Source organism: Schistocerca cancellata, chromosome 1 (genome assembly GCF_023864275.1).
Source record: "Schistocerca cancellata isolate TAMUIC-IGC-003103 chromosome 1, iqSchCanc2.1, whole genome shotgun sequence".
Classification (NCBI taxonomy): domain Eukaryota; kingdom Metazoa; phylum Arthropoda; class Insecta; order Orthoptera; family Acrididae; genus Schistocerca; species Schistocerca cancellata.
In genome coordinates, this window is record NC_064626.1 from 725,712,873 (window position 1) to 725,730,782 (window position 17,910).

Genomic DNA, 17,910 nt, shown 5'->3' on the forward strand with positions numbered 1-17,910 from the left:
ATCTCGACTCCTAGTGATATGAGGCCGTTGGGATCCAGCACGGCGTTCCATATTACCCTCCTGAACCCACCCATTCCATATTCTGCTAACAGTCATGGGATCTCGACCAACGCGAGCAGCAATGTCGCGATACGATAAACCGCAACCGCGGTAGGCTACGATCCGACCTTTATCAAAGTCGGAAACGTGATGGCACTCATTTCTCCTCCTTACACGAGGCATCACAACAACGTTTCACCAGGCAACGCCAGTCAACTGCTGTTTGTGTATGAGAAATCGGTTGGAAACTTTCCTCATGTCAGCACGTTGTAGGTGTCGCCATCGGCGCCAACCTTGTGTGAATGCTCTGAAAAGCTAATCATTTGCATGACACAGCATCTTCTTCCTGGCGGTTAAATTTCGCGTCTGTAGCACGTCATTTTCGTGGTGTAGCAATTTTAATGGCCATTAGTGTTATCCCTGCCCACACCATTAGGGATTCTTCTCGATATCGGTCTCTTTCCACAATGTTTGGGTCCCGAAATCGTAGTGTACGTTCCCTCCAGAAGCGAATCCATCGAGAATCAATCTCCACACTAAATCGGGACTCATCTGTGAAAACAACATTGGCCCCGTGTTCGACCGTCAAGGTGGCATGTTGATGTTTTCACTCTAGACATTCACTTCTATGAAGACGCATCAGTGGCTGACATACAGCAGGTCTCCGACAGTAAAGGCCACTCTGCCGAAGCCTTCTGCGCAGTGTTTGCATCGATACAATGCTTCCAGTGGATGCTGCGAGCTCACATGCAGTTTCCGTGCAGTATTAAGGCGTTAATGTCGTGCCCTTATAGTCAAATAACGGTCCTCTCTTCTGGAGCCGCACGTGGTCCTCCCTGCCCTGGTCTTCGCGATACGGTTTCGGTATCTATAAACTGTCGCCACATCCGAGAAACAACAGAACGATTCACATTAAGCCATTGGACAAAATCAGTTTGCGACTGTCCTGCTTCCTTTCTTTCTATCGCCCTTCACCTCAGATTGTCTGGTAGGCATTTTCTGTGTGACGATGTACACAGCAATAGTGGATTTGGGACTATAAGGAAAACACTACCTCGTTTCATAGGTGTCCTGATGTCATTGTTGGCATCGTTGTCCATTGACCGGAGTGCCATGTTCCGTGCAGAGCGAGACAGTACGGACATTTGATTGACAGTTTGTATGATCATATACTGAATTAGACACAAGATGGGGAAATAACGGTTTGTTGCTTTAATTTTGGACACCAGTGTACATTAAGTCTATTACTCAGAACGCTATTTTTCCAGTATACGTTCAGCTCTTGACGTTCGAAACACGCGAAGGTGAAAACCACGAATCATTTCGTTCGTTTTCTCAATACTTCAAAAGAGTGGTCTTTCCTACGCAAGGACTACAGTCACACGGAACGCGACTGGGCTACAGACAAGATCACAAGGACCGTTTTCATCTGCTCTACGGCCTTGTAGTTCTCGCTTACCTCTCAGTCCTGTACACAACGAGAATTCTACAGCAAAATAGAACATGAAAGGAAGATAAAACGTTCTACATACGTTAATTAGTACCGTGGCTGTGTAAAGTTTAATTCTATGTTGTCTTGATAATAAATTACCAATTTCTTAGCAGATGCACAAATTGAGAGTAACAATTTGGATTAGTAGCTAAGACGCAAAAAAGAAAAATCATTTATCTGAAGAATAGAGTTTCTTGTAGCTATCCATCTTTATAAATCCAATTAAACGGTAATTGACGATGAGTACTACCTCGTTCTTCATCATCTCAAACTCTTTAGGATCCACGCGGTTCCTCTGTAGGAAGGCCTATGAGAGGCATTTCTTCAGCCGGCTCTGAGGGATTGAAATAAAGCGTATGCATGGTTTCTATCGGTTTGTGGAGAATAGGGAAATCGCACTGGGCCTAGAGTGGGCTGGAACTTGGACGCGTATAGAATTAGCGTGAGTTTTAACGCGTTAATAAACCGTCGGTGTGGGATACCTGTTTTCATCGTTTTTTTATTAAGCAGCTGCAGTTTACTGAATGGGTCCTCTGTAGTACAATATTTCGATGATGATTTTTCTGCCATTGTTCAGAAAACTTTAAACGGATTGTAGAAAAGCCACGCATACAAAATTTTAATGTCTTTAGATGAATTAAAAAAAAAACATTTTTATGTGACAAAAATGACACGGCGCACCGTCTCCCCGCTGGAGGTCCGTGATGTTGAGAGACGGTGATCACGCCGAGTGAGAAACTGTTTTAAGCATGTTGCTGAAAATGTCGTCTGTTTACATTAATGCACAACTGGCATCGCGTGCTCATGAGTAGGCAACACGCTCGAAGCAGCCAGGTATTTCAAAAATAATGGCTGCGACTTCAGCTTGATACACAGCCAGATCTTACAGAGTGCGTAACGGTGCTCCTCCCCCCCCCCCCCCCTCCCATCCCACTCACCTCGCAAACGCCCTTCCACACTCCACGCATAGACAGGCGCAAATAAAGAAAGAAGAAATGAGTAGGAATGAGGTCGAGAGAATGCAGTGCAGTGGCAACCGTAATTGCCCGCGCTTCCCAATCCAAAAGTTAGAGGAGACAATGTCTGAAAGTTCTCGGACATCAGCAATGTAGTATGACTGGAACCGTATTCGGTTCCTGACAGCCTGCGGGACAATCTTCAATATTTCCAGTCGTACTTCACAAATAAAGATGCGGTAATTTCCTCTATCGAGCGTGTTAGGCTGAAGATAAGGCCCATTCAGATAATCATGAACAACACGAGATCACAGATTTATGGCAGATATCTATTGATGGTGGTACGCACGAGTTAGTTTGGACTTCATAACTTCCAGACAAGCTTACTGTGGCTGTTGAATATTCCTTCTGCTGTAAAGGTAGCCTCGTTAGTAAACAAAACACATGCTTGAAAATCAGGGATGTTACAATTTGGTTTAGATACCACGCAGAATTCAACACGCTGTGTAAAGTCATTTGCTGGATAGGTCCTTTACCTTTTGATCTTTGAATGGATGCATACCCTCAACGTGCAGGACCCTAGCCTGTGGGTCGTGTGCTGGTCCTGGGGTTATAGTCAGTTCGCTGTAACGCAGCTTCCTGAAACTGAACGGCTCGCTCACTGCGAGGTGTAAATTTCCCGTCGGTCTGGTCTAAAGGGTCCTGTTTCAAGAAGACGGTCATCAACCTTTGAAATGTGACACGATGTGGTGGCCTCTTCCCTTGACATCATCCTCCACACAGGCGCTTGTCTGCTCGATTGTTGCCTTGTGCTGCCGTTATATGAGAAGCTTGTCAGGTAACTCGACCGGAGTGTAATCACCTATCAAGAACATGTAAACATCTGTAGAAACTTTCCTGTAAACAAAATATACTACTACTACTACTACTACTACTACTACTACTACTACTATTACTACCACAAATAATAATAATAATAATAATAATAATAATAATAACGTAAATGTTTGTCGAGGGACATGGACGCTGCTAACTGTATTAAGATCCTAGGGAGTTACGATATTGACTGAGAGCCGACATTGATTTAAATCAATGGGTAAGTTGAAAATTTGTGTCGGACCGGGATTAGAACCCGATGTCCTGCTAGTAGGCAAATGCTCTGACCACTGAGCCATCCGGACACAGTGGTCATCGCAATTACACGGACTACCATAGCACACCTCCCGTCGGACACACATTCTCAACTTATCCACACATTAGTGATGTAGTGCCCCCTTGTTCGTTGTCTTCAATACTCGTGGCGTTTTGCAGATTCTCGTAAGAGTTCGACCCTGGCGTGAATCCGCATTGAAGAGATAATCGCCTTAATTATGTATATGCGTGGTAAAGAACACACCACACATATATATAAAGCTAACTGTTACTAAAACTTATCCCATCTAGCAATAAACTGTAATTGTGTGACAGATCAATTCCACTGTCAACGTATTGCATACGAAGCAGTCAAAACAACTCAATATCGGCATAAAGGGAAGTCGAACGTCAAAACCTTAATGGACCCCCAACGGGGAAACGGTGCACCTGAGGCACTTGTGTCACGTAACTATCGTCTTCCTATCTCCTCTAATAAGTCTACCAGTTTTTTTACGCTCTGCATATCCATTGTCCTTACAGTTCCTGTCCAATTATTCACATAGCAGACGAGTGAAATCGTGTTGAGGTGTACACTGCTAGAAATCATGCAGCTGAATTCAGCCCATAATTTAATGTTCTCTTGAAACCGCCTAAACCGTGTTAAATGAGATTCGGCGGACGTTTCCCAAATGCATTTATTAGTTTTTAATTTCTCGTTACAACTGATGAATAAATATATTTGTAAAATCATACTGATCGATGTCATGTTCGCTGGGCGAGTTTTTTATTCGTTTTAGAGTTATGGCAAAACGCGCAAGCAAAAACCTCATTAAGCAAGTAAATAAATCAGTTAAATAAGCGCATACTGTTTAAATTTACTAGTTAGAATTACAACGTTTTTTCTTACATGTGTATAAAAAATTGATGACGGAGTATCAAGTAACATTTGCCCTCTACTGACGCATGGTAACAGAACTCTCACCAGCACATTGCAGCTACTGGTCGTAATAAACCGTACTGGGCACCGGCACAGTTACGACGTGGTTCGTTTCTGCTGGACAGCGAGAAAGAGGGCGGCAGGGGGAAGAGCTGAATCTTTAGACGTGTCTTACCCTGTAACTGCGTCCTGGGACTCCCCACATCGCTAACGCCCAATGTGGTGACGTTTTTCGTGAAAATCAAAACTGGTTTAGCGTCGCTACGTACTTCCTGCATTTGTAAGAGAGAAGGGAGACTTACAGGTTCGGATTCGTGTCGTGGAAGCTATTATTATTTGAATCTTGAAAGGGACTGTGGTGTTGAATTTGTGATGGATATTTGCTTTGAATCTTGTTATTACAGTGAAGCATGAACTTTCATTTCCAGACAGCCATAGTTCGGCTATAGGAGACCACAGGAATAATTACTATTTTTGTTTTTATTTTTGTAAGTGGTCTTACTTACACTTGGGTTAATCTTTTGTTCTTTTGCACGTGCTGTCACAGGAAAATAAAAACACAAAGAAGTACTATTATTTAATCGAAACTGTGTACCAGCGCCCTACAATAAAACCTTAACCTCTACTGTGTATCTCACAGAGTGTGGACTTTGGACTTCTTTCTGGTATCATACCGTCGAAGGAGGCCGTTTTCTACGGAAGCCCTTTCAACCCGTTTGGAGAAGAGTAGGTTATATGCAGATACCGGTTTTCACGCTTTCCCTTCTTTCGGCTGCGTGTTATCTGCAACAACACTACATTGCACATGCACTCAGAAAAGTCATCCACAGGTACGGTTAAACATCAGTCACATCATCCGTAAGTAGAGTGAAGACAGTGACTACCCATTTTCTCCGACACATGACCAGGAGTTAAATCTAAGGTTTCCAGCTTTATCAAAAATGAGTGTTGAGGTCAGTCAATCAGAAAGTTTGTTTTTCTTTCCTCTTTCTTTCCTCTTTTTTTTTTCTGCGCCTGTATTCCACAAGCGACCTTAGATGTTAGCGCTATCTCGTACGGATCCCAGACTGACGAAAGATACTGAAAGATCTTAAATCAAACGCCTTTCAGTCGTCTAGTTTCGAAACTGTCGACTGTTAAACACTCCTATGTTTATCTAACAACCGGCAGATGATAGTTGAAGTGATCGGTATAGCAAGCAGAAATCTACAGATACCAGAATTCGAATGATGACCCGTGTTTTGACCAGAACAGAGATGAAATCTTCCTACAGGTCGGTCAGGTGCCTGAAGATCGCGTAGTAAATCGCCGAAACTGGTAGCCAAGTAAAATAATTTTGAAAACTAGAAAGGTGTTTGATTTGACATCCTGTATCGAACAGCCGAGTTCCACAACCATCTCTGAAAAGATGGACGTACAGCGAAAAATATTAAAGTATTGAAGGAACGAGAATTTTGTAAGCTGCCTCCTTTGTGAATGGATTACACTCCCTAAAGATTGTTCTGATGAATCTGTCGGAAATCTGCCTTATCTGCGATTTGTTTTATGTGGTCGTTCTGCAGGGTGATGATAATTAAACTTCCTCTACTTGAGTCAGTGTAGAGGGGAAAACTATTTACCGTATTGGTACCCAATTTCTTAGGAATGACGGCTAGACCGTGTGCAGCAGGATTTACATTATTATTAGTGCTAGTGTTATATATTGTCAGGCGCCAGTACTGGCACGGCGACTAGGGTTGAAACACAGGCACCGGTATGCATTTCAGTTCCAGACAGTCCACGTTTGTCTGGGCAAGGTGAGCAGGGCCGTTTTTCCAAAAGAACAGCAATAATGTCGCTACTCTTGACGAGTACCGACGCATTAAAGGAGTACGGACAGGTCTTCTTTCCGCGTCGGGTTTGAAGAACATGACACGGAAGTTCGAATTAACTGGCGATATGGGAACTGCTCCTGGGAGAGGCAGACGACCACTTGCGCAACAAGTTGTTGAAGAAGTTACTGTTCCACGGCTGAGAATGCTTGACGCCATGCGCGCTCTTCAAGCAGTGCACTAGCTGTCTCACGACAGCTAAACAATCCATGTTAACTGTTCGAAAAGTGCTGCGAACAGTTGTGAAATGGCACCCAGGCTGTCGTGGATGCAGATAGGACGACGTTTCAAACACGCGTCTGGCCATCGAGATTCAGGTTTTCCGTGCTTTACCTAAATGGTTTCAGGCAGTTGCCGGGATGGTTACTTTGAAAGGACACGGGCGATTTCTTTCCCCATCCTTTCCTAATCCGAGCATGTGCTCCGTCTCTAATTCCCTCGTTGTCGATAGGACGTTAAACAATCCTACCCCTCTTTAAATAGCTTCTTACGCATGCTCCCAGATACTTAATAGATGTGACTGCTTCCAGTGATTGTTCTGCTGTGACACAATCGTACAATAACAACCCTTTCTTGCTATTTATGCACAATAGGAAAATAAGAATACGGGTAAGCTACTACAAACAGCATAGTGAACGCATTATTGTGGCCAAGATAGATACGAAGCCCATGCCTACCACAGTAGTACGAGTTTATATGCCAACTAGCTCTGCAGATGATGAAGCAATTGAAGAAATGTATGATGAAATAAAAGAAATTATTCAGATAGTGAAGGGAGACGAAAATTTAATAGTCATGGGTGACTGGAATTCGTCAATAGGAAAAGGGAGAGAAGGAAACGTAGTAGGTGAATATGGATTGGGGGTAAGAAACGAAAGAGGAAGCCGCCTGGTAGAATTTTGCACAGAGCACAACCTAATCATAGCTAACACTTGGTTCAAGAATCATAAAAGAAGATTGTATACGTGGAAGAAGCCTGGAGATACTGACAGGTTTCAGATAGATTATATAATGGTAAGACAGAGATTTCGGAACCAAGTTTTAAATTGTAAGACATTTCCAGGGGCAGATGTGGACTCTCACTACAATCTATTGGTTATGAACTGTAGATTAAAACTGAAGAAACTGCAAAAAGGCGGGAATTTAAGGTGATGGGACCTGGATAAACTGAAAGAACCAGAGGTTGTAGAGTGTTTCAGGGAGAGCATAAGGGAACAATTGACAGGAATGGGGGAAAGAAATACAGTAGAAGAAGAATGGGTAGCTTTGAGGGATGAAGTAGTGAAGGCAGCAGAGGAGCAAGTAGGTAAAAAGACGAGGGCTAGTAGAAATCCTTGGATGACAGAAGAAATATTGAATTTAATTGATGAAAGGAGAAAATATAAAAATGCAGTAAATGAAGCAGGCTAAAAGGAATACAAACGTCTCAAAAATGAGATCGACAGGAAGTGCAAAATGGCTAAGCCGGGATAGCTAGAGGACAAATGTAAGGATGTAGAGGCTTATCTCACTAGGGGTAAGATAGATATTGCCTACAGGAAAATTAAAGAGACCTTTGGAGAAAAGAGGGCCACTTGTATGAATATCAAGAGCTCATATGGAAACCCAGCTCTAAGCAAAGAAGGGAAAGCAGAAAGGTGGAAGGAGTATATAGAGGGTCTACACAAGGGCGATGTACTTGAGGACAATATTATGGAAATGGAAGAGGATGTAGATGAAGATGAAATGGGACATATGATGCTGCGTGAAGAGTTTGACAGAGCACTGAAAGACCTGAGTCGAAACAAGGCCCCGGGAGTAGACAACATTCCATTAGAACTACTGACAGCCTTGGGAGAGCCAGTCCTGACAAAACTCTACCATCTGGTGAGCACGATGTATGAGACAGGCGAAATACCCTCAGACTTCAAGAAGAATATAATAATTCCAATCCCAAATAAAGCAGGTGTTGACAGATGTGAAAATTACCGAACTATCAGTTTAATAAGTCACGGCTGCAGAATACTAACGCGAACTCTTTACAGACAAATGGAAAAACTGGTAGAAGCCGACCTCAGGGAAGATCAGTTTGGATTCCGTAGAAATATCGGAACACGCGAGGCAATGCTGACCCTACGACTTATCTTAGAAGCTAGATTAAGGAAAGGCAAACCTACGTTTCTAGCATTTGTAGGCTTAGAGAAAGCTTTTGACAATGTTGACTGGAATACTCTCTTTCAAATTCTGAAGGTGGCAGGGGTAAAATACAGGGAACGAAAAGCTATTTACAATTTGTACAGAAACCAGATGGCAGTTATAAGAGTCGAGGGGTATCAAAGGGACGCAGTGGTTGGGAAGGGACTGAGTCAGGGTTGTAGCCTCTCCCAGATGTTATTCAATCTCTATATTGAGTAAGCAGTGAAGGAATCAAAAGAAAAATTCGGAGTAGTGTAACCTCTCCGCAAAAATAATAAAAGATAATATTTAAATGTGAATGGGAATAGAGCCAAGTGTAACCTTCCCACAAAAATATGAAAATGAAAAGAATTGAATAGAATTGCAAATCATGCCAAATGTTAGCTTCCCACAGTAATAAAACTCAATGATAATAAAATGTGCAAAAATGTTAAGTCCCTACAAAATTAACGTTACGATCAACCTGATAAATTTTATAAGGGCAGCTGCGCTGACCTTAGGCCCTGTGCAATATTTAATCTGATAAATTGATTCAGGGAGGAAAAGCATAGGAAATATCGTTTCAATTGTAATGGTTCTTTTCTTAAAAACGATTGGTTTGAAAACGAAATTATTATTGGGGCATTTCTTGAACAAATTAATTACAATTACCATACATAATTAGCTGAGCGCAATGCTGCTTCATTACCTTTGATAACAATATACATCGTCCTGAATCGTGACCAGAGACCCATGTCGAAGCCCGCCGACTCCTCACACACAACTCCGACAGACAAGTCGTAACTGAACTACATGCTCTCGCGACTCGCTACCTACAACTACTTTGTCGCAACTGCGTCCAACTCGGAGCTGAACTCTCGCGCAGTCAAGCGCAGACTAGCAACGATAAATAACTCTCTGGTCAGAGATTCTGTCACGCCTCGCCATTGCTGCCAATGAATACATACGCGTTTCAGTAGGTATTAAAATCCGTGGAGAAGAAATAAAAACTTTGAGGTTCGCCGATGACATTGTAATTCTGTCAGAGACAGCAAAGGACTTGGAAGAGCAGCTGAACGCAATGGACAGTGTCTTGAAAGGAGGGTATAAGAGGAACATCAACAAAAGCAAAACGAGGATAATGGAATGTAGTCGAATTAAGTCGGGTGATGCTGAGGGAATTAGATAAGGAAATGAGACACTTAAAGTAGTAAAGGAGTTTTGGTATTTGGGTAGCAAAATAACTGATGATAGTCGAAGTAGTAAGGATATAAAATGTAGACTGGCAATGGCAAGGAAAGCGTATCTGAAGAAGAGAAATTTGTTAACATCGAGTATTGATTGAAGTGTCAGGAAGTCATTTCTGAAAGTATTTGTATGGAGTGTAGCCATGTATGGAAGTGAGACATGGACGATAAATAGTTTGGACAAGAAGAGAATAGAAGCTTTCGAAATGTGGTGCTACAGAAGAATGCTGAAGATTAGATGGGTAGATCACATAACTAATGAGGAAGTATTGAATAGGATTGGGGAGAAGAGATGTTTGTGGCACAACTTGACTAGAAGAAGGGATCGATTGGTAGGACATGTTCTAAGGCATCAAGGGATCACTAATTTGGTATTGGAGGGCAGCGTGGAGGGTAAAAATCGTAGAGGAAGACCAAGAGATGAATACACCAAACAGATACAGAAGGATGTAGGTTGCAGTGGGTACTGGGAGATGAAGAAGCTTGCACAAGATAGAGTAGCATGGAGAGCTGCATCAAACCAGTCGCGGGAATGAAGACAACAACAACAACAACAACAACAACAACAATGTTCACTTTGAAACCTGCCGTAAAAAAATATCGAAAAGGGTCCTAGAATGTGAGAGCACGGTGGCTGGAAACTACAGTAGTGCTCTGTTTACATTTAGTGTTAATATCTTTGCTTGTAAAAGTCCGCTGTCGTATTTGATATTCATGACATGCTCTACACGTTATTTGAGTAATTACAAATGTAATATTGTGAGTTAAACCATTTTTACCCTTACCCACGAAGATGGTCCATGGCTCAATCCAGTTATTTGGGTTTAAAATAAAAGCAGCTGATGATCAAACATGCGTTTTATACAACGGCATTTGCGATGCTGATATTTGCCAAGCAGGTGTGTCAGACCAGTCTGTATAGTCGTGTATCGTGAGGTAGGCCTTCGCTACGAGAATAGAGCTTTATTTCCCCTTGAACCAACTTACGACCTAGATGCAGTTTCACCTACGAATGTTGTATACGCCGGCCGGAGTGGCCGTGCGGTTCTAGGCGCTACAGTCTGGAGCCGAGCGACCGCTACGGTCGCAGGTTCGAATCCTGTCTCGGGCATGGATGTGTGTGATGTCCTTAGGTTAGTTAGGTTTAATTAGTTCTAAGTTCTAGGCGACTAATGACCTCAGAATTTAAGTCGCATAGTGCTCAGAGCCATTTGAACCATTTTTTGAATGTTGTATACCAATACGGCATAGGCTAGAATGCAGGGTATAACAAAGAGTTTAGGAAAACTACAATTGTGTATCCTCCCAGATTTACGAGAGCTGACACACAGGTATCAACTGTTCTTCTTCAAAAGTAAAGAGATCTTAAACGCTGCAAAACAACAACTACTGTAATAGATATCTAAATGTTAGAAGGAAGATTTGACCTATCTTTTCCCGTACGTCGCTGTGTGCTACTTAGAGATGAAATATGTGCTGTCAGAGAACTCTCTCAACCAACACTGCCCTAAACGATACTATGTGAGATACACTCGTTGAACTAAACATTATAGTAAAAATACTTCGATAACCACCTGTACACCGCAAAATAAATACTCTTCTTAACGAAACGTCGTTTCATGCTGAAAATTCACATTAGCGTGGTTAATAAACGTTGCTTCATCGGTAAAGAGCACACTTTGGAAAATGCAGAGTAGGCTCTCAGTTGCTGAAGGGCAAACCGACAAAATTTTGTACGACGTTCGAAATCCCGGTCATCGAATCCGTGATTTAGTGACAGGTAGCAGGGACGGAAACTCTGTTGATGCAGGACGCGAATGATACTCGTCTGGCTGATTCCACATTCCTTGGCACTATGTCTCGTACCACCGTGCGGATTCATTAGCGCCGTAGCCAGAACAGCTGCTTCGGTTCTCTGTCTGTTGCAGTCTTCTTTCTTGTCCACTCTTTGACGTTCACGCAGCCTGTCCGCACTAGCGTCTTAATAGTTTTTGCAACCTCCTGGCGCATCGGACATTGGCCATCCGGACAGATAGCCCTACACCGGTGCACTGTTTTTCCGGCATTTCTTATACATTCACCATATAAAAGAGTATATCAAGCTTCTCGTCGTTGGTGTTCATGTCTGCACGCAACGAATGTTGAAGCAGAAATAAGCGGCCTGCAGTGCAGATAAGTAAACAGGCAAATGTCTTGACATTCTGAGACAGCGTAGCACGAGAGCTCTGCTTGACGGTGTTTGCACCACTAATGCCGACTTCAGCCACCATGATCTCAATTTCTAGGAAATTTCTCGATTTTTTTACGACAGGTTTCAACGTCAACACTAACAAACTCTATATCACCGTAATTGTTTTCTCAGGATATGTCGAATCCAATTATAAAAAGTATACGGTCCCATTAAAAAAAAGTACTTGGTTCAATATCTCCGTTGATACCAGCGCTAAAACCATTAACCAAACAAAAAAATACCTGCCCCTCGACGCTCTAACATTTGCCGAAAACCGTATTTCGATATCTGTAACCGTTCACTAAATAAAAGGGGTGTTGCGTCTTACGTGATTCACCCCATATACGAGGATGAGTCAAATGAAAACCTTAAATTTGTAATAACAAACAGAAATTTCGCGCCGGTATCCTGTAAATTGGTAAGCGTGCTACAAACAGCGTTCAGAATGGCCTGTAGGTGGCAGCATAGTGCAGATGCACACATACCGTCGCAGTATCAGTATAAGGATGCCCGTCCCACTTGCGGCTTGCACCAGGGAAGAACAGTGTTCTATTATTCGGATTTTGCGTAGTGAAGGTGTGAAACCTATTGAAATTAATCGACGAATGAAGGTTCAGTGCGGTGATGCATGTTTGTCACAGCAGCAAGTCTACGAATGGAGTAGGAAGTTCGCAAATGGTGTTTCTTCAGTGAAAGATGCTCCTCGTCCATGTCAGGCACAACGAGTTGAGACTCCACAAAACATCGCAGCACTTGAAGCCATAGTGAAGGAAAACCTCCGAGTGGCACTGAATGACATTTCAGCATGTTTAGAGATTAGTCATGGGTCAGCACACCACATTGTGCATGATGTGCTCCAGTTTTACAAAGTGTCTGCAAGATGGGTGCCACGGCAGCTGACACCTGAAATCAGAGAACGACGAGTTGATGCTTGTGAATAACTACTTCGGTGCTTTGAACGAGAAGGTGATGGCTTTCTTGCAAGAATCGTTACTGGGGATGAAACCTGGGTTCACTTCCACCAACCGGAAACGGAGAGCGAGCAAGGAATGGTGCCATTCCTCATCACCCAAACCAAAGAAGTTTCGAACAGAACAATCAGCAGGGAAGGTTATGCTGACTCTCTTTCAGGACGAAAAAGGCATCATTTTGGAGCATTACATGCCTAGAGGGACCACTGTCACCAGTGTATCATACACAGATCTCCTACAAAATCATCTGCGGCCTGCAATCAAATCAAAGCGACGTGGATTGCTGTCAGCAGGTGTCCTTTTGCAACACGACAATGGCAAGGCCCCACACTTACAACTACCTGTACGTTTTCTACAAATAGTGTTCCTTCATGCACTAATTGTATTTTGTAATGTAAATAGTCCTCCAATTAGTGATAGCTCAGTAACCCTCGAGTTAGCACAACTCGTTACGGTTTTCACACGTAATCTATTTGATAATACTTAATTAACCGACGTTAAATATTCCAATTAATTGACCAGTTATTAAATGACTCGAGAGGACACAGAGTAATCACAATTCTTTGCAGATGAACAGAATAACCTGTTTCTAGTTACTAATGTATTTGTATTAAACTGAAGTGAGTGTACTGCATAACACTTCATTGATTTTGCAGTGTTTCTGCGTTACTTATTAAATAATATTCAAGCATTTCTCCGTGACAGAAGAACGTTCCCTGGCCCTGAAAAAATGACTGGTGGGGGAGAGGTCGACTAATGTAAGTTTTGCGGTGAATAACAAAATAGTTTTAAGAGATCACAGCTCTAGACACACTTGCTACTAGACAGTATCCATTACACACTTGCTGTCGTCAAACTTACTGAATTGATACCTTTTTCGAATTGGAATTACAGGATGCAGATTCGATTTGCTAGCTTTTGTTGTAAAGAAGAGAGAGGGTGGAGGTAGCTGGCCTACTCTGCTCCTTGCTGGGTACGCCTTTGCCGTAGTCACTGTGACGTCAATAATATACTGAGGTGACAGAAGTCATCGTATACCTCCTAATACCATGTCGGACCTCCTTTTGCCCGGCATAGTGCAGCAATCGACGTTGCATGGCCTCAGCAAGTCGTTGGGAGTCACCTGCAACAATATTGAGCCATGCTGCCTCTACAGCCGTCCACAACCGCGAACGTGTTGCCGGTGCAGGATTTTGTCGACGAACTGACCTCTCAATTGTGTCCCATAAATGTTCGATGGAATTCATGTCGGACGATCTGGGTGGGCAGATCAATTGTTCGATATTGCAATATTCTTCAAACCAGTCGCTAACAGGGACTATTGAACGCAAGGTTATTGTAGCGAGGCTCAAAACCATATCAAACAAAACCACTAAAAACAAACGCACAATATATCTACTTAAAAAATTCGCTTGATGCCTTCCTAAGAGAGAGTCTCCATTACTTCCAACCTAATTATGTAACTGCAGACCAGATATGGCTCAAATTCAAAGATACAGTATCGACAGCAATAGATAGATTCACACCGCGTAAGTTAAAAAGGGACGGGATTGATCCACCATGGTACACAAAAGACGTCAGAACACTGTTGCAGATGCAACGAAAAAAGCATGCCAAATTCAGAAGAACGCATAATCCCCAAGACTGGCTTAGTTTCACGGAAGCTCGAAATTTAGTGCGGACGTCAATGCGAGATGCTTCTAATAGTTTCCACAATAAAATATTGTCTCAAAATATGGTAGAAAACCCAAAGAGATTTTGGTCGTATGTAAAGTACACCAGTGGCAAAAAACAGTCAATACCGTCACTGCGCGATAGCGATGGAAATGTTACCGATGATGGTGCCACTAAAGCGGAGTTATTAAATACAGTTTTCCGTAATTACTTGACGAAAGAAGACGAGGTAAATATTCCAGAATTCGAAACGAGAACAGCTGTTAGCATGAGTGACAAAAGTAGATATCTTAGGTGTAGCGAAAAAACTCAAATCACTTAAGAAAGGCAAGTCTTCCGGTCCAGATGGTATACCAGTCAGGTTCCTTTCAGAGTATGCAGACACAATAGCGCCTTTCTTAGCAATCACATACAAACGCTCATTTGACGAAAGGTCTGTTCCTAAAGACTGGAAAGTAGCACAGGTCACACCAATATTCAAGAAAGGAAATAGGAGTAACCCGTTGAATTACAGACCTATATCACTGACCTCAATTTGCCGTAGGATTTTGGAGCATAAACTGTACTCGAACATTATGAATCACCTTGAAGAAAATGACTTATTGATACATAACCAATACGGATTCAGAAAATGTCGTTCTTGTGCAACACAGCTAGCTCTTTATTCCCATGAAGTAATGAGTGGTGTCGACAAGGGATCTCAGATCGATTCCATATTCCTAGATTTCCAGAAGGCTTGTGATACCGTTTCTCATAAGCGGCTATTAATCAAATTGCGTGCATATGGAGTATCGTCTCAGTTGTGTGACTGGATGCGTGATACCCTCTCAGAGAGGTTACAGTTCGTAGTGATAGACGGTAAATCATCGAGTAGAACAGAAGTGATATCTGGAGTTCCACAAGGTAGTGTCATAGGCCCTCTGCTGTTCCTGATTTATATAAATGATTTGGGTGATAAACTGAGCAGCCCCCTTAGATTGTTCGCAGATGACTGTAATTTACCGTCTAGTAAAACCATCAGACGATCAATTCCAACTACGAAATGATCTAGAGAGAATTTCTGTTTGGTGCGAAAAGTGACAATTAGCACTAAACAAAAAAAAGTGCGAGGTCATCCATATGGGTACTAAAAGAAATCCGATAAATTTTGGGTATACGATAAATCGCACAAATCTAAGGGCTGTCAATTTGACTAAATACCAAGGAATTACAACTACCAGCAAGTTAAATTGGCAAGACCCCACAGATAATATTGTGGGGAAGACGAAACAAAGACTGCACTTTGTTGGCAGAACACTTAGAAGATGCGACAAACCCACTAAAGAGACAGCCTACATTACACTTGTCCGTCCTCTGCTGGAATATTGCTGAGCGGTATGGGATCCTTACAAGGTAGGATTGACGGAGGACATCGAAAAAGTGCAAAGAAGGGCAGGTCGTTTCGTGTTATCGCACAATACGGTCGAGAGTGTCACTGATATGATACGCGAGTTGGGGTGGCAGTCACTGAAACAAAGGTGGTTTTCTTTGCGGCGAGATCTATTTACGAAATTTCAATCACCAACTTTCTCTTCCAAATGCGTAAATATTTTGTTGACACTCACCTACGTAGGGAGAAATTATCATCATAATAAAATAAGAGAACCAGAGCTCGAACGGAAAGATTTAGGTGTTCGTTTTTCCCACGCCCCATTCGGGAGTGGAACGGTAGAGTAGTAGTAGTATGAAAATGGTTCGATGAACCCTCTGCCAGGCACTTAAGTGTGGATTGCAGAGTAACCATGTAGATGTAGATGTCGCCTGATGACATGTCATTGTTGTTCGGGAACATGAAGTCCATGTATGGCTGCAAACGGTCCCCAGATAGCCGAACATAATCACTTGCAGTCAGTGATCGGTTCAGTTGGACCAAAGGACGCTGTCCATTTCATGTAAACACACTCCGCACCATTATGGAGACACTAACAGTTTGCTCAGTGCCTCGTTGACAACCTGGGTCCATGGCTTTTTGGGGTTTGCGCCACACTTGAACCCTATCGTCAGCTCTTACCAACTGAAATGGGAACTCATCTGACGACCTTTCACATGAATTACCTGAGTAATTACCGCCTATGCACTACCCTTTTATACCTTTTGTACGCGATACCACCGCCATCGTGATACCATCGCTCCCAGATTACTTCTGTCACCTCTGTTTACATCACAAGACACACAGCGTCTGCACTGGGGTTACTGACGTCTGTTCACACCTCCAACATGATCAACATCTTCCCTCTCACTGATGCTCTCTCTTGTGTTAACATCTCCCAGACTTTTGTTACTGTCTCTAACTCCGCTCTAAACTGTTGTGTGTACTGATGTTCAATATCTTAAATGAATCGGTATTGCCGATTAACGGCTGCGCTACTTCCCTAGTAAATTACACTTACACTTGCATGAGGATCAAATGGTGATTGGTGGGCTGACGGTCGGTGGCGATGGTTGCAGGGCGCATCGGGACGCCGCACTTCATGGCGCCCGAGGTGGTGGCGCGGCGGCTGTACGGCAAGCCGGTGGACGTGTGGTCGGCCGGCGTGTTGCTGCACGTGCTGCTGTCCGGCACGCTGCCCTTCCTCGGCACGCGAGACCGCCTCTACGAGTGCATCTGCCGCGGCCGCCTCCACGTGAGTACTCGCTCCCTTCTGCCTGGCCTGGGGCTAACCTGTTAATCACGGGGTTCCACTTCAAGTCAGGTGACAGTGAAACCTTCCCGTCTTCTCTATATCTCTTTTTGTTACGCAACCTTCCCTTCTACAACAACCTATGAAACCTTCCCTTAGGATTTCTATCTCTTGCTTAATAATAACAAATGAAATAGTCCCTTGAAATTAATTCTCTTCCTCAATAATAATAAGTGCAATCTTCGCATACAAATTTAAATGCTGCTTATTAAAAGTGATTTGCTGATTATTTCGACGAAACATAGAATGTGTCGTCGTCGTGGCCCTCAGTAGTTATCTGCAATAAGCCAAAACTGCCGGCCGCGGTGGTCTGGCGGTTGTAGGCGCTCAGTCCGGAACCGCGCGACTGCTACGGTCGCAGGTTCGAATCCTGCCTCGGGCATGGATGTGTGTGATGTCCTTAGGTTAGTTAGGTTTAAGTAGTTCTAAGTTCTAGGGGACTGATGACCTGAGCAGTTAAGTCCCATAGTGCTCAGAGCCATTTG

General features: G+C 43.1%; 1 protein-coding gene across 1 annotated transcript in view; it reads left to right on the forward strand.

Moving 5' to 3' along the window:
- LOC126097821 (peripheral plasma membrane protein CASK-like) overlaps nt 1–17,910 on the forward strand; it is a 654,064-nt gene that overhangs the window by 309,256 nt on the left and 326,898 nt on the right. The window contains exon 7 of the mRNA XM_049910596.1: nt 17,193–17,368. Coding sequence (XP_049766553.1) covers nt 17,193–17,368 — 176 coding nt within the window. The remainder of the gene's footprint in view (nt 1–17,192; nt 17,369–17,910) is intronic.